The 18282-nt window shown below is 36.6% G+C and overlaps 1 protein-coding gene across 8 annotated transcripts in view; it reads left to right on the forward strand.

Annotated features, from left to right (window-relative positions):
• LOC123764803 (Calmodulin-binding transcription activator) overlaps positions 1-18282 on the forward strand; it is a 671468-nt gene that overhangs the window by 638172 nt on the left and 15014 nt on the right. For 5 of the 8 annotated variants that reach the window (XM_045752963.2, XM_045752964.2, XM_045752965.2 and 2 more), the window contains 11 exons: positions 1170-1296; positions 1803-1915; positions 2646-2804; positions 3116-3249; positions 5471-5694; positions 6065-6302; positions 9765-10001; positions 13223-13323; positions 14390-14446; positions 15873-16003; positions 16966-17114. In XM_045752963.2, the coding sequence (XP_045608919.2) occupies positions 1170-1296; positions 1803-1915; positions 2646-2804; positions 3116-3249; positions 5471-5694; positions 6065-6302; positions 9765-10001; positions 13223-13323; positions 14390-14446; positions 15873-16003; positions 16966-17114 (1670 nt within the window). The remainder of the gene's footprint in view (positions 1-1169; positions 1297-1802; positions 1916-2645; positions 2805-3115; positions 3250-5470; positions 5695-6064; positions 6303-9764; positions 10002-13222; positions 13324-14389; positions 14447-15872; positions 16004-16965; positions 17115-18282) is intronic. The other 3 variants (XM_045752968.2, XM_045752966.2, XM_045752967.2) reach the window with 3 other exon arrangements.

An 18282-nucleotide genomic window follows, 5' to 3' on the forward strand; every position in this document is an offset into this window, starting at 1 on the left:
TCAATATGCTCCCAGCAAGTATAAGAAATATTGCTAGAATAAAAGTGGAAATCTTCAAGGAAAACTGAACAGTTTTCTGCAAGAAATGTCTGACCAACTGGGCTGTAGTGGATCTGTGTGCCTGCAGACCACTCCAAGCAACAACCTGTTGGACCAAACTCTCACATGTCAAGACTTGACCTGAGCCAGGCTTGGGGAGTAGAACTCCCTGAAACTCATCCAGGTACAATCCAGCTAGTGTGTGCTCCAGTTTAAAATATTGCAGGAAAAATTCCTCTGGAAGAATGAGGGAGACATCCTATTATTAACAGGCTTCCTCTCTGAAAATATCAAACTTATTTCCATTGTGACAGGCTTTGACCTAGTCTGATCGTTTCAAGGCCTTGCTCATATCTTCTCTGTTGATATTCCCTATCCAATTAAAGACCTCGACCATATCTTCCACCGCCCTGCACCTATCTGAAGAAGATAGGCCAGGCTTCCTTAACCCCTCATATAGGAGGCCCCAAATACAAGAGATTGTATCTGGTCATCTTGACTGAATTTTCTCCAGAAAATCTTATAATATGTATGATGACCAGAGCTATACACCAAACCTAAGTAGAGCCTCACCAGGGCCAAATATAATTAGATGACAGTGTTTGCATTTATTGTTGATATTTCCAGTTACAGTATTTCACTTTGTTATGAGTGTTGAAACATTGTTGCTTAGATCTCTCGAGATCTTAGATTAACAAGATCTTAGATTTTGCTAATCATGACCCTTAAAGTCAGTCTCTGTGTCTCAGTTTGCCCAAATCTACATCATTGATCTGGCATACTATATATGTATACAGTATATATTGTATTGGTTAGTAATTAGATACAAAATTATCATGTAAACATAATAAACTGTAAATTGGCATTTGATAAATCATAATTTCTTTTGGTAAATGGTGCATGAATGAACATTCAGTAGTCTTCCCTTGTGTGACATACCCAGCCACTTGGACTGGACGGTAGTGACGGTCTCGCTCCATGCAGATCGGCGTTCAATCCCTGACCGTCCAAGTGGTTGGGCACCATTCCTTTCCTCTGTATTATCCTAAATCCTTATCTTGATATTCCTTCCAAGTGCCATATAGTCGTAAGACTTACCTTTGTGTGACATAAATCTTTTATCAAAACAGGGAGGAGTGAAGGTATTGGTGACTGGTCCCTGGTACAGTAGTTCCTCCCCATATACAGTTCTTTTTGATGGCGTTCCCACATCAACTACTCTTGTTCAGTCAGGTGTTCTACGCTGCTACTGCCCTGGTAAGAATTTTTCTACCTAAAGCACTGTCATGTATGTATATCTCCAGAAGCATGAATATAGTTTGCAATTGTGGAGAAAGTTAACTTTAGTCATAATTTATTTGACGAGTAATTTTAAAATGAATAGGGATGTAAGGACAAGAAGCTGAGGAAGCACACTGTGTATTGTTTCATTATAGAGAAATATGTCGATATATCTACACCAAAGCTATTATGGAGAAAATTCTTTATAAGCCATGCCTTTCCATACCATGGTAATATACAACAAATTTTAAAGCAGAAGTTAATAGGTGTGAATACTGTATACTGTAATATATAAGTATTTTTGTGGCCTTTTGAGTAAATGATGTTGACTACAATCCTCTAAATAAATACTAGATGTTAAACAAATCATATAAACTAAAGGTTAGAATCTTGTACACTAATAATGTATTATGATATTGCATGTAATATATCCCTTTCTTGTAATTTGCAAATTGTGGTTAATGTGTGATTGATGTTGACAGCACACGAGGTTGGCCTGGTGACTCTTCAGGTTGCCTGTGAGGGTTTTGTCATCTCCAATTCTGTGATATTTGAGTACAAAAAGCCTCCATCCGATGAGAACAAAGTCAAAGAGGTACGTTGTATGGTTCTCATAAACAGGGGAGGGCACTGAGGTTTTGGACACATTTTTTTTTTTTTGTAACTATTTGCATATTGCAGGTAGACATGTTTGAAAAGTGCAATAATATAGCTATAATGTTGGTTTTCAATCATTCAAAATATTAAATACAGTATACAAGATTTACACAATGACAATGAGCAGTCTCTTATTTAAATAGATTACAGTGTCACTGAAATTTTGAAGTAGGGAAAACAAAACAATGAAAATAATAATAAGAATGATGATGATGATTATAATATTAATAGTTGCTAGACAATTAGGCTGAGAGCCATCTCTAAAACAAAGTGGGAGTATGAAATCATTACGATGCACTATGAGACTAAATTTGAGTATTACGACACACTTCACTTTTTAAGGAGAAGCTTGTGCATTATCTCCCTCTATCCAAAAACCTCACTGCCCTTCCTTAAATATGACAAACCTTTGTATTATATGATATAGAAGCTAGCCAATGGAAACATTGTTGGGCTATAACTATTAACAGATTTGAAACAGAGGACCTTCAATGTGTTTATTTAAGTTATTTAGAAAACTGTAGTTTAATAGTGGGGTTATAGAAAATTATTTCATAATGTTACTCAGTATTTTATTATTTTTATTATTCTATTCTATAAAACAAAGAATGAATTTTATTTAATTAGTGTAGTTTTTAATTCTATAGCTGCTGGCACGATTCCCACAGGAGCAAGTAGTACGGGAGCAGGATGAGCACCTTTTAAAGTTCACTCTGCTACAGCGGTTAGAGACTATGGAAACAAGGGTCCAAGTCTGTCCTGACAGCCAGAAGAGCCCATCCAATTATGAAAGTGATGTCATGATGCACAAAGCTCATAATTTTGAGGTATTGATTAGAATTGTAAACGTAAATATTTTGCATATAAACACGTGAACAAAAACATAAATTTTGCTCATTCTGGTATAACAGTATAAAATGCATTGAAATTTGTCTCTTAATTTTCAATGATTTATACCAATTGAGGGACTGAAGTTAATACTCAGTGCTTAGATTCAGTCTGTTTAGAATCTATATACTAACCCAAACAAGTAAACATAATGTACATTTGCTTGATAGGAAGTTGGTTATCTGTTATTATTTTGTTTGCATGCCCTGATAGCATGAAGTTTTAACATTTGTAATTGTTGTTTTTTCAGGAACGAGTTATATTATATTGCCAGAGAATGAGTGGAAAGCAGTGGCTGAGTATGGACCAAGGGTTTGCTGCAGGCTTGCCAGAACTACATGGCCTCACTCTCCTACACTTAGCAGCCATGCTTGGATACTCCAGGTCAGTTCATTTTCAACATATATTCATACCTGGTTGATACCTGGTTGATGGGGTTCCGGGAGTTCTTCTACTCCCCAAGCCTGGCCCGAGGCCAGACTTGACTTGTGAGAGTTTGGTCCACCAGGCTGTTGCTTGGAGCGGCCCGCAGGCCCATATACCCACCACAGTCCGGTTGGTCCGGTACTGGTTGGTCATATTCTCAGTGTGTGTTATATCATAGATATTCCACATCTGTTTCTATTTGAACAGTCATTTAATATCAAGAGGATTGTGAACAATTATATGAATAATATTGAACAATATTTACATGCAGAATTATGCATTACTATACTGTAATTGTATCTTATCACAAGGAAATCACAATGGCATGATATATCAGTGAAAAAAATTATGGCAGAGTTGATTAAGGCAGGTGTCTGGGATTCACCAGAACGTGGGTTCAAGTCACTCCATTGTTTCAAAATGAATTTTAATTGTATCATAATTAGTACTTGCAGTTTATTTTGAAAACTGAGAAAGCTGATAGATCTTTACATCTGCTTCTCCAGCTTTTTATGAGAAGGCATTCTCTACACTACACTTCTTTTTACCTGACTCCACCTGGCAAATATACAGTACTGTATATGGATATGGTATTATGATTCAAATACTGTATTCCTTGTTACTTATTTTCTTGAATCTGAAAATCACCACTGTATCGAATTTAATGTATAGCTAATTGAAGTGTGAGCTTAGAGTTCAGTCTCATACTAAGAGATGGAGAGCTAGCTCCATGTCTAGAGATCCCATCACAATGGTTGTACTCTTCAAATCACTTGTGTTGTCCCATCTTGAGTACTGCTCAGTACTCACTTCCCCCTTCAGAGCAGGAGAGATTGCTGAAATAGAGGGAATACAGAGAACATAAACGGCACGCATAGACAAGATAAAGCACCTAAATTATTGGGATTGTCTCAAAGCTCTCCAAATGTACTCACTAGAAAGAGATGAGAGAGGTACCAAATATTATACACATGGAAAATACTGGAGGGACAGGTCCCAAATCTACACAGTAAAATAACAACGTACTGGAGTGAACGATATGGAAGAAAATGCAGAATAGAACCAGTGAAAAGCAGAGGTGCCATAGGTGCCATAGACATAATCAGAGAACACTGTATAAACATCAGATGTCCGCGGTTGTTCAACGTCCTACCAGCGAGCATCAGAAATATTGCTGGAACAACTGTGGACATCTTCAAAAGAAAACTAGATTTTCTTCAAGGAGTGCCGGACCAACCGGGCTGTGATGGGTATGTGAGCCTGCGGGCCACTCCAAGCAACAGCCTGGTGGACCAAACTCTCACAAGTCAAGCCTGGCCTCGGGCCAGGCTTGGGGAGTAGAAGAACTCCCAGAACCCCATCAAGCAGGTAGCTGTTTTAACTGGACTGTCTTAAAGTTTTAGAAGCCCAAAGTTAATTGAGATTTTTTGTCTTTTTTTTAATAAAAGTCAATTAAAGTAAGGTTTGTGCTTGTGGTGAGCAAATGCCAGTTTTTAACCGTCTTTGACTGCTAGTGATGTTAGGAACATTATTCTGCAATAAATGACTATACTAGTTGAACTGGTATACATTAAAGTCCTAGATGTTAATTTTGTTTTTGAGCTGCTAGTACTTAACACTTTTGTCTGGCGGCAACGAAGTCTGCGTCAATAAATAAATTGACGGATGTCCGCTGGTGACGCATGTTGCGTCAAAATTTATAATATTTGTTAAAATTATATTTTTTATCCGATCATTATGGGACTAACTTTAAAATGTGCGCCTTTAGATTGCGAACAATTTGATATCAAAATGAATGATGTAGCATGGCAAATGAGGTCAGAACACTGTAAAGATTATAAATATTTGTGTGGTGATGAGTATCCAAAATTAAAAATATTTGTTAAAATTCCATTTATTGTTTGATTATTATGAGACTAGTTTTATAATGCACGCCTTTAAATTGCAAACAATTTGATATCAAGATGAATAACGTAGCTGAAAAATTGAGGTCAGAACACTGGAAAGAGTACAGTACATATGTTAGTGTGGGTGCACGCTACCAGGAAACGCCAGGCCCACCTTGGGGTGGGTTGGAGCACACACGCCAGGTGCGTGGGAGTGTTAATTACTTACATAGGGGATTTAAATTTTTATTTTTATTTTATGTTTGTTTAATCTTCTTTTTTCACAATAACAGGTTAATTGTGGCCCTGTTACGATGGCGGGATGAGAATCCCTCACTGGTTTTGGAATGTGAAGTAGATGCACTCCGGCAGGACTCTCGTGGCTGTACGCCACTGAGCTGGGCTTGCTCCCGTGGACACCGGCACACTGCTCTTCTCTTGTACCGCTGGAATTCACAAGCGCTTCATTCTAAAAACCAGCTTGGACAAACGCCCCTGCAGTGTGCTACCATAAACGGTATTATAAGAGATGCTATTTAACAAAAATCTTTTTAGGGTTGTTTTACTAGTTTATTGTATTTTGAATAAAAGTCTCTTATTTCCCTCTGGATATTTTATGTTAAAATCTACTGTTCTTCACCTTTTAGTTTTCTCCAACTGCTCAGACAACATTTTGTTTAGTTTGGAATTTGAATGTGCATCCTTAGCTTTTTATAAATGCAATAATTTTATAAAAATTATTTGGGATCAGCATTATCATCCATTTTTCATCACACTTTTCCAGCTATCTGTACATTGCTGTATATTTTGCAGAGCAGATTAGGTATGATGACAGTGGTGGTATATTGCAAAAGAAAACTTATAACTTCACCTTTGATGATCCACAGGTCATCATACACTAGCAGAAGAGTTGCAACAGCTGGACAGACAAAGAGCACACACAGGCAGTATTGAAGGCCTTCATCTCTCTCTGTCCTCTGCATCCTCCAGTACACAGCTCTCTACCTCCACCACAACAACCTCCTCCTCCTCAACCTCCCCCTCATCTGCTGTCAGTCCTGGACTCTCGTTACCTGGGACTGCTCATCAATCACCCGATGTGTTCCTCCGACCCTCACCACGCAGGTAACATTGATTAATTGTAGCCATTAAATTTGTAGATTTGGAGTCTTTTAATTTTTGTTATATTATGCACAAGTAAAATGCTGTTCAATTTATTTAGAACAATACTGATTAAATACAATGGGAATTGGGTGGAAATAAAAGGCTATGTAATGGGTGCAAAGTATATGACAAAAAGCATGGGAGAAGGCATGGTGCCGGGTGATTAGAAAAGATCTGTAATGTGCTGTTAGATGAAAATGAAACTTCAGGTTTGTGAAAATTACTTTTCTGAGTAGACTATTCTACTGCTCACTGCAGTATATTTATTTATTCATTGTTTATTTATAAATTTTTATATGTACAAGAAGGTACAATTGGTTGTGCAAGAACAGATTTTGTTGATTAAGTAATACTGTACAGTGTTGCAAAGCCACTAACTTGCTTAGCATTTCAAGCAAATCTTAAGGCTAAGATGATTTGCAGCGAATTTTATGTTACAAGGTTAAATCACTCTATTTCTAGATAGAAAAGTGCTAGATGAGTTAGTATGTGGGGTGAGGAAATCAGGTATTTTATTATTTTACTTTTTAATGGGGTCTAGGTTGAGCAGTTTTTAACTTCATTAGGAAGGGAGCTCCATATTTAATTGAATTTACCCGAAGGCCACCATCTCTCTAGTGGCCTCAACAAGTACAGGAAGCTGGTAGCTTGTCAAAAATTTCCTCCCCCCTGAGTTGTCCTGGTGATTTTATCCAGCTGGATTTTGAATTGCAGCAATGTTTTTGCATTTTAAGCTTCAGCAGATAGGTAGTTCCATGGGTTTATAACTGTATGGATGAAAAAGCATCTCCTATTTTCTATCTTACGTTGTGGTTTTCTTAGCTTGAAGCCATTGCTCCGTGTATTGGTTCCATTTGACCTTTTAAAGTAGTGGTCTGGATCAATATCCTCCAAATTGTTTAGGATTTTAAAAGCTTTGATGAGATCAGCCTGATCATGTCTGGTTTTCAGTGTTGTTAGTACAGATACTCTCAACTATTCCTGGTATAAGAGTTGACGTAATTCTGGAATTATTTTTGTCACCCGGTGTTGCATTTTTTCCAAAGCTGATATCTTCTTCTGAAGATGAGTTCTGCTTGCTTGAATATACAGGTAGTAGTTAAAAAAAAAAAAGAGGGCACATCAGAGATTTGTACAGTTCAGTAACTACCTTTTTTTTCCTTGAAGTCGAAGGTTTGTTTGACCAGTCCTTTTTTTTTTTTTATACTGCAGTTACACTTGTTATACTACTTTTATTGATTGGTGGATTCTGACTTTAAGGTCATTTTCATCATCAATCTGCTGCAAGATAATGCTGTTGATTTAGCAGTTGTATGTGCATTATGTCCATATAAGAGTATATGACTTCTGACTCTAGCAAGCTTAGGGCTCTTTCCACAGCTCATCTTAAGTCTTACTCTATTAGTTTAACAAGGAACACAAACTGCAGGTTGGTTTATAACCAGGTCACCAATAACTGCTGAGTGAACAATGGTGAAGAGTTAAAACAGTGACTTCCCATTATCGCTCATTGCCCAGGGCCCACATCACTTGTGAGGAATACAGTTATCTAAGTAATTACCTAAGTGTATTTACAGGATGAGAGGTATGCTCGTGGTGTCCCGTCTTCCCAGCACTCTTTGTCATATAACGCTTTGAAACTACTGACGGTTTTGGCCATCATCACTTTCTCACTTACTTGTTTCAGCCGTCTACCACTCTGCAAAAAACAACTTTCTAATATTTTTTTGGCACCTTTGTTTCCTTAGCTTGAATTTATGTCTTCTTGTTCTTGAAGTTGCTGTTTTTAGGAGTTCCTCTTTGTCAATTTAGTCTATTCCTGTTATTATTTTGTAAGTGGTGATCATATCAGCTCTTTTTCTTCTATCTTCTTGTTTTGGCATATTTAATGCCTCTAGCTTCTCCTCGTAACTCTTGTTTTGGCTTCTCCAGAAACCATTATAAATAAATAAATAATAAATAAATAAATAAATAATTTATAGTATTTCCTACCTTACTAGTAATACCAGTTCTTGCACCAGTCGTGTTCATCTCACAATTCTTTCACTGTTCGATGAGTTTGGGTTCCTGGTAAACTGGCGGAAGTCCCAGTTGGTTTCATCCCAGGTTTGAACCTGGCTGGGTCTTACTCGAGATTCTCAGTCGGCATCGCTTTTCCTGCCTCCTGACGCCTTGTTTCTGCTGCAGACCCACTGTCTGCTGGTGTTGAGGGGGACTCGGGTGCCTCGGTGGTTGCTCAAGTAGTTGTGTGGAAGCCTGTACATTGCCCTTCTGGTTTACCCATTGGCAGGGGTTTAGCTTCGGAGGCTGTTCTGGTTTCTATTGTCGAAGTGGGAGTGCATTAACCTCTTTCCTCCCTGTCCAGTTGTTGCTCCGGGTGCTGGCACAACTGGAGTCTTACAAGGGAAGAGAGATTCTTCTGGCTCCTTGGTAACCAACCGAGCCTTGGTTTCAGGGGCTGCTTGCTTGGTGTCTGAACCGAGGCATTTTTCCGTGGCTCCACCTCTTTTAGGAAGTTGGGTGGGTAACGTACATTCCTGGTTCGGTCTTCTCTTTTGCATTTCGCATCTGGGGTTATCTATTACACTACGGTAACTTGAGACATGGATGTATAGTGATTGGTGGGTTTTTTCTGGGAAAACTTAGCACTAAATAACCTGATTGGTTCCAATACCTGTTCCAAGACCTAAATCTCTACTTGCAAATGTATATTAAATTATAAAATCACAGACTTTTGGCACTTCCTCCTTTCATAGATTTGTCTTTATCCCATCTATCTTTATAATATCACACATTTTTCCAATTGTCCGTCTCTACTTTTGTAATTTACTTTTCGTGTTCAAACACCAACACTATTTTACACATACTATTGTGTTGGATCAATCACTCTACAAATAGTCGTCTAATTACATATCTCTTATCAAATTCTCTTTTACCAACTCTTTTATTTAATAACACCAGTTATTTTGTTTTCCAAATTTATTCTTTTAATAGTTGCATATGGTTTTACTCAGTCTAACATTACTATATTACAGCTTTTCTTCATTCACTTGCACAGTACTCAGTTGTTTTTAGCAGACTTTCCTTGCACACACACATCAACATAACTTGTATATACTACATATATATATTTTTTTCTCTACATGAAAAATTATCAGATGTGTATGCAGAAAGTTTTATATGCTCTATTTTATTTTGCACCTTTTCCTCATTCACATACTCATGTATGGCAACATTAAACACCCTTGACAAGTCATACATTGATATTAAATGGCATTCAATGCTCTCATATAATAAAATTTCTTGAATTCGACACAACGATTACCCCTATAGTCTCTTTATAAACAAAATTATTTAATATAATTGTCAATAATGAATGGCATTAAGATCAATAATAAGAGCAACAAAATTCATCCGTTATAGGTGTGACTTCAGAAAACAACGGCACCTAAGCGTAGATCTACCCCTTAGCAGTGAGCAGGACCCAGGACGACCAGTGGGCTGTCCATCCCCAGCGTCATCTTGGAGTGATACTTCAGTTCGACGAGGAAGGCTCATCAAGAGACCTTCTGTCGACTCAGGAATAAATTTAGCCAATGTAGACACATACAAAAGAACAAGCTTAGATTCTGGCCTTGATGTATTACAAAAATATTCGAGGTAATTTTGTGTATAAATGAATGACTTGATTACATTTGAATTGACGTATATGAACACAGCACAGTAAGCCTTCTCGTGTAATATTTGTGAGGGTGTGTTCTTATTGGTTTGACAAAAAACATCCGATCGTAAATATGTTTCTAGACCTTATCATAAAATTTTACTTGGATCTAGAGACCATGGAGATAACTACACACATCTTAGATCTTCCTCAGTATTATATACATCACAATAAAATATTGCTTTATATAAACAAATTAATATAATACACTACAATCACTACATATAGAAAAAACGGTAAACAGAAAAACTTATTCTAAAACTTGTAGACTTAAATACTGTATCTGGAGGTCTTCACTAATTGTTATTGATCAATGCAGCTTCCTGGGGCTAGACTTTAGTTCCATTATAAAATTGTCACTGCCTAGCTGCACCACGATTTATACACAAACCAAAGAAAATCCAGTACTCTGTTTCAGATAATACAGTACTATAGAAAATTTGGAAATAAAGCTGATTAACAGCAAAATTTTCTGGAGGGAGCTCCACAGTGGCTCCCTGGAGCTGGCTTGTGGAGTTTGTTCCATACTTAAAGGTTGCAGCAGTCATGGAAGTTCTGCTTGGCCTGTTGGGGACCTGAACCAGAACCTTGTTCCCCCTCACAGAACTGCAGGAAGAAAGTCACAATCTGCCACCCAACCAGAAAAAAGTATCTTAGAAAGTCAGTGAACTGGAGGGCTGACAGAGAACATTACCTCAAAACTGACAAACAACTCCATAAACGAGTCAAACACAACAAGGGATTCACTCAAACCTGGTCTCGGCCCTCAGCCAGCATCCGAGTTCAGTTCTGTTGCTGATGAAGCAGTGTGTACAGCTGTCTGTAGTGCTTCTGGTCCCTCAGATCAGGGGAAAGCATTTCCTCTACATCAAGCTAAGTGCCAACCATCCTTGGACTTCGTTGTCCTGTGGGGGGCTATTTTCATGTATTTTTGTTGTATTTTAGTATTCACTTCTCACAGGTGTGTTTTCATTCTGGCTCCCTCCTTCCCTCTCAGCCTGCCTGCCTGCCTCCCTCCCTCCCTCACCAGTTTGCTGAGAATTTTTGATAATTTTACAAGTGAAGTTATTTAAATAATTGTGATGGGCTGCAAGAATTATGAGAAGAATTATGTACAACGAGTACAACGAGTGTTAGGCCGGGTGTTTCACTTGTTTATCTCTCGGACGTAAAGGTTCATACTCTATATTTGGCGGACAAGTCAACCCCTTGTTTTGGAGAAATATTTCAAGCTTCAAATGTTGACTTATATACCATATATGCCGGAGTAAAAATTTTTTAACGGATGGATATAGAAGCAGACAGCTACTGACACTTGTTAGCAGGCTTAGTGCTTCCTCTTCCATATAGCTTATCTTCTGCCTCAACTTACTAGGTTTACCAAGAATATGACCCACCAATCAGTTTACAATCAGTTCCCTATTTATTGCTAACTCATCGAGAGTGAACAGCTAGGAATCAGTGCTCAGTTGACTCTCCCTGCCAATGGCATGCTACCACATCTCTGCAGGGACTGGCCTATTTGTCATTGTTAGAATTCTGGGATATAGGGACCCAGAAATACCTCTCTTGATGGCTATGGTCAGAACATCTGTAGATAAATTTATATTTTTTGCTTTAATACGTCATAAAAACACTATAACAAGATGTGACAACTTTATTACAAGTTGTAGCAAGGTAATCATCGGGACTGTTGTGTGTTTGCAGGGTGGGTACTTATTTTACTGCTAGGTAAATAGAGTTATTGGGTGAAAGGAATCATGCCCAACTGTTTCTGTCCTGCTTGGTGATTGCCGGGTCTGTTGGTTGAGAGTCAAGGGCATAGACCACTGTACTGCATGACCCATAATAAATTGATGATGCCTCTATACTGGAATACATTGGTCAACATGCGGCTGCACAAGGGATTTGTAAAGCCTAATAACAGAGTGTATCGCTATACAGTACAGTTTTCAATAAGTACATGTAATGATTCCTCATTTTATTTATATTTCTTTATTGCTGTTCTCACTTGTGCTACTTTTCAAGATTGATGAACTGTTGCATCATGGTTACTCTCTCTTTCAGAGCTAGCACAGTAGAATTTTCAATGTAATGTGATGTGTATCCCACATGCAAAGTCCTTCAGTTTGCTGCATTAAATAACATTTACTAATATTTTGAACATTCATGAAGTTTTGAAAATTGATGTTCATGAAAAAATTATCCTCACACCTTTCTGAAAATTTAAATTGGTAACATCTGGACATTTGGCAGTGTGGTTTAAGTTGCTAAAGTTATGTTAATGTAGATTATAAAAAAAAGGTTTAGCTCTAAAATAATCTCTGTGGCATTTGAATATTGTTCCAATATGGTCTTCCTCCAGTTAAGACAACTCCTAAATTTCAATTCTTCATCTATTATTTTGTCCATTACAATCTTTTGCCAATGAGTCTAGGTGTGCTTTAATTTCTAGCACTATAATCTTTAATGAGCCATGTTTTCAAATGGTCTGGAGAAGTCCATATACAGTCGAAGGACATTTTCTGCTGTACCTCTGTCATTAGTCTTAATACTATTATGACGTTTTTCAAATTTTTCATCTGAACATACAGTATATTTTATTTTTTAATATATTTAATCAAGGTTAATTTGGATATAAATTTCTTTTAAGACATAAAATATATTCCAAGTAGGCAGTCAACTTTAACTAAACCTGTGGTTGCCACTCTGCTAACTGCATTTAATGTTAATTGTGATAATATTTCTCGCAGGTGTTTCTGTACATTAACCTCAGGGGTGGGTTAGCTGAATAATGGTTTTATAATTTCCAGTCAGTTGTAAGTATGCACGACTATGAAACTTAATTGCTTTCAGTGGATAGCAACGTAAATAATTGAATAAGGCATAAATCAGCCAAAAACAATTATCAAAGAATAATTCCCTCAGAAGGATAAAACTTGGCTACAGCCAAGCTGAGGATACAGTGTTCTCTTCAAAGTGGATACCAACAGGCTTAACAATTACAAATAAATGTAACATTGTATGTATGTAGGGTTTTTTGGAAATGTATATCATTTTAAATATGATCCAAGATCTGATCAGAATAAAAAAAAAAACTATGGGATGGAAATATGATGTATATTTATTATTAAACTGGAAAGACTAATGACTATTGCAGGGGTGATGGTGCCAGTCCACAGATGTCGACACCTTCCTTAGTGCTAGACAATCCTGGGGAAGACATTTTAGACTCTCCTATGCCCTTCCAGTTTACTCCAGGTTAGCTATTAGTTTATTTTTTATTTAATATACTGTAGTTACAAATACTTGGAAATCTTCCCATTAAAACTTTGTGAGGTTAATCTATGCAAAAATAATGAAGCCTTTATTTTAGGGCATTTATAAAAGCCTTTAAGAGTAGAGATTGTCATGATATTTGCTTGACTTATTCTCCTTGTGGCTTTTTCAATAGAACATACATATGTCTGCCAACAAAGTTCCTTGTATTTTCTTAGGCATGATATTTTTCATATATTTCAAGCTGAAAGTTTTATGTTACTGCATGTCTTATACCTCTTATTAATGTAAGATTATTTGTGTGTTTTGTTCAGGCTATTTTTCGGTACAATTTATGAAGCACACGTTTTAAAATTAGAACTTTTTAACACTGAACATTGAGATTAGACAAAATTTAAATATCTCTGTGTTAAGTCACTTCTTGCAGGGCCAGATTTAGGCATAAGCCAAACAAGCTACAACTTAAGGCCTCACATCTGAAGGGACCTCTCAAAATCTCAGAATTTGCTTTCATTTGTTAGAATTATAGAATTATTTCAGTTTGTAAATTACATTTCATTTTCCAGCATTTATAAGTTTGGAAGAGTATTTTACTCACATGAATTAAATACTTTCAGTCACTTAACTCACTGGCAATGAATTTCCAGTATTATTTTCCTATTAATAAATGTCTTGAAACAGAATAATTAAAAGTATATTTTTAAAATTGTAAAAGAGTAACCCTACCCCCCCCCCCCTCCCGCACGGATTTGTTACGCATCTTTGCAGCATTCTTGCCAAGTTCATTTGTTACACAAATGAACTCTGTTAACACTTGCCAAATATGGCACTTATTCTCTGTTAACACTTGCCAAATATGGCCTCTACAGCTTCTCATAGCTTAGGGTCTCACCATGCCTAAATCCAGCCCTGCTTCCTTGGTATAAAAAGGTAAGCTTTCTCAATATTTCAATTGACAGTGTATCTTTGTTGTATTGGAGTATGAGAGGATACCAGTAAGTAATGAGGGTAGATTGCCCTAGTAATGCAAGTGGCATGGTTGTCGCAGGTGGAAGCTGCCAGCTCCAGGCAGAGAGAGACGACGATGATCACTCATCCCTCAAAGGTAAGCCATGCACTTGCTAAATTGTTCATGCTAATTCATACTTTATATTTTTCACTTTTTCTTACTGGAGTTAAGCAAGTTCTGTTAAATGATATTCAAATTTTTATGTAGAAAGCAATGCACGTGTAAGATTTAATGATGTAATGAGTGACAATTATTTTGTGAATAATAAGTGCTAATTTGTACTTTTGATATACTGTAGTTATCTTAAGCTACAGACTCCTATTGTATAGTAGTCTATGCCTTTTATCATTAAGTATCACTTTAACCCTTAAACTGCAGAACACATCAAGAGCATCAAGAAGACATCATGCCCGAAACGCTTTGCGTAATAGTGGCTTTAGGCATTGTATGTACTAGCTCTACCTATAAGTCAAACAATCCTTGTAAATATTTATTGTATGTATGTACCTTACCTAAATAAAATTGTATTGTATTGTATTGTATAGCTGTAGTGAGTGACTATCATAAAATTGCTCACCACAGCTATTGATGTGTTGGAGTATCGCACAAGATTTAAAAGTCCCACGGCTACACGGAGTTCACATCAGATTCCTCAGAGCTCTTGTAAACAGGCACCATTTAAAAAATAAAAAGGTTTAGCGGGTCTTGTACAAATATTTTTACACTGAGACATAATGGATGTGTTCAAAATACATAGAATAGAATAGGATAGAAAACATTAGATACTTTTTCACCCGTAGGGTTATGAACCCATGGAACTATCTACCTGCCAGATATTTGGCCATAATTGCCAAAACTCTGCTGCAGTTCAAAATCCAGTTGGATTAAATCAAGAAAATGGAGGAACCCTTGATAGGCCCCTAGCTTTCCGTCCTTGTCAAGGCCACTAGATGGTGACCCTCAGGTAAATTCAGATAAAAGGAAAATATTTGCTATAACACTTTATCTTAGCTTCTGAGTGTTGCTCATTGATATTGATGTTTGATAATTTTTACTGTAGCTCCCAATTTTAAAAGCAAGTGGCAATTTACACTATATTTTTGCTTTGACAGGCAGGTGGTTCCATGGTTTTATTATCTTATGGATGAAAAAGTATCAGTGAAACAGGGCTAGCTTACTGTCTCTTGGATAACTTGGGAGACTAACCGGTGGCAGTCGTAGTCAGCCGAATTGGAATTATGTACAGTACTGTAATTTGCAGAGTTCTTTTGTGATTTGCATTTTCTCCCAAAAAAATTCTAGGCGAGTTGAGTTTTTGAGATGTTTAATTTTTCAATATTATGCTGCATAAATAATCATCATCATATCTCTCTTAATTTTCTATTACTCCGACTCTTACAGTCATGTATTGTTTTCTTACATAATTAATTTATGGAACAATATTCTTTTTCTAAATGTTAACAAGATTTTCAATAAATGTTGCTATTTTTAATCTGTAGCTAAATATGCTTTTGAACTACAGGAGTGGACAGCAGTTACGCTAGCCGGCGTGAATCACTTAGCTCAGAGATGGCAGGTTTGGCCACACCAGATGATAGCCGGGTCCTAACCTTAGCTGAACAAATCATTGCTGCTCTTCCTGAGAGAATAAAGGTATTATTGTTACATTAGTTTTATCTCGTATACAGTATATGCTATATGTAGCTGAGACCTAACATAAATGTGCTTGCAGGGTTGATTGTCAACTTGTATACCCCACTTTGTAAATATTGACGGTTTAATTCCAAGGTTTTATTCACTTATTTTTATGATCATATATATATTCATGTTTGAAGCTGTGTATTGCATATGTTTCAGCATACTCACCAAATCTAACCTATAATAATTGACTCTTATGCCAAAAAAGTTCTTTGTGATATCCCTCCAACTTATTTGTTCTATGGTGTCCATTTATGCCGCATAGTTCTGCTAGCCTTTACTTTGAGCATTAACTCAAGACTGAGATTTATTGCTTCTTGTGTGACTTCAGGTGGAGGATCCATGTTGGGGCATCGTACTCAAATGTGCATCTCAGATAGGTTGTGTACAGTGTTCAGAAGGCTCCATTGTCCAAGTTTTAGAAGGCTGTTCAGATGCTGGCCAGTTTGGCACACACTGCCAACCTTACTCTGCTGGTGTATACCTTGGTGTTAGATTTGGGGTTATATGCATGCACAAATCTTTCCTTTTCCAATTTGGAAAGCTGTCTCCCCTTCTTTCTGTAATATATTCGAGGTCTTTTTGCTAGTGTTCCTGTGTGTATTGTATGCAATTATCAAAACTATTACCAAAGTGTTGCTGAACTTTCAAACTATTCCTGAATGTTAAGTATTATTATTATAATTATATAATATATATATATAATACTGTACAGTATATATATCTTATTAATGTTCCATTGTAATAGTTCTTTATACGAGTTACAAAAGAGGTGTTTGAAACAGTATGAACTCCAGTGAGTGAATAAATTACTTCTTACTTGTGGTAATCAAAGAAAATGTCTGAAATGAATTAAGGTCCCCATGTTAGTGTATGTTGAGGGTAACACCTAAAGAGGTTACAATGTTATTTATCAGAGTGACGGAGAAGAGCTTATGCAACTGGAGTCCAGCCCTGTGGCTCCTGACCCACCATCCTCTGATTTGGATATGGAAGTGATATTGGATGAACCACCCGATACAACACCAGAGTTCAACTTTGAATTCTCTGATATTACTTCCTACAGGTAAGAAACAAACATGTGACAAGGTATAAAATTATTGTTCTTCCATATGTCCAGTTTTAATAATATTTTAATTGTAGTTACTAATGTGTAATATGCATGAATTGATGGCATAAAAAATTATAAAATAAGGAAGGCAGGTGATCAAGATAGATGATGAGGACAAAAGTCCCTCACCCGGTGAGGCAGAACTAACCCCTATAGATATATATATAGCTATAAACAAATTGCAAAATAAAAATTGCAAAATATCTCATGGAGAGAGTAAGTAGGAGATCATCATGAGAAAATTTCACAAAGGTCATCACTGAATTTAATACAAAATATATGCCAAGAAGAAAAGGGAAACAAGAGAGAACTAGATGGATGACAAAGGCAGTAAAAAACTCTATCAACTAAACACAGCCTCTGGAGAAGGTATCAAGCCACCAGAAATCATATACTGTATACATTTGTGATATATATAAAAGGGTATTAAATACAGCTACCCAGGAAATTAGATCAGCCAAAAGAAACTATAAAAGAAAACTTGCTCAAAACATTAAGAAAGATTTAAAGTGTTTGTATGCCTATATAAGAAGTAAAACCATGACTAAAGATTAAGTAGGACCCTTAAAAGTTGGGATCACCAAGTTATAATTGATGATAAAAAAAAGTGCCAACTTTCTGAATGAATACTATACATCAGTGTTCACATGAGAATGATTAGACAACATTCCAGTACCCACACAAATGTTTGAAGCAGATGAAGAAAATCATTTAAAGGATATTCCTATAATGTGTGAAACAATCTGGAATCTAGTATGTGACTAGATTGTTTCACATATTATTAGCTTCAGGCTCAACAAACCTAAATGTAGAAAAAAAATCTAATGCTTTTTCATCCATAGGATTATAAACCCCTGGAACTACCTACCTTGCAAAACTGTAAATGCTAAAATATTGCTTTAGTTGAAAATCCACTTTGAGAATACCCTCAAGAACAATGAAAGAATCTTCAAAAAGTTGCTGGCATCCTGTTTCCATTGATTCCTCTAGAATGATGGTGGCCTTCAAGTAAATGTGGGTAAATAAAATGTATTGCATCACAAGTTACAAATATGCTAAATATATAAATGTACTTCATGTAGCATATATACAGTATAGTACAGCATATGGTGTTTTTCTATAG

The sequence above is a fragment of the Procambarus clarkii genome, chromosome 48 (assembly GCF_040958095.1).
Source record: "Procambarus clarkii isolate CNS0578487 chromosome 48, FALCON_Pclarkii_2.0, whole genome shotgun sequence".
Taxonomy (NCBI): Eukaryota; Metazoa; Arthropoda; class Malacostraca; order Decapoda; family Cambaridae; genus Procambarus; species Procambarus clarkii.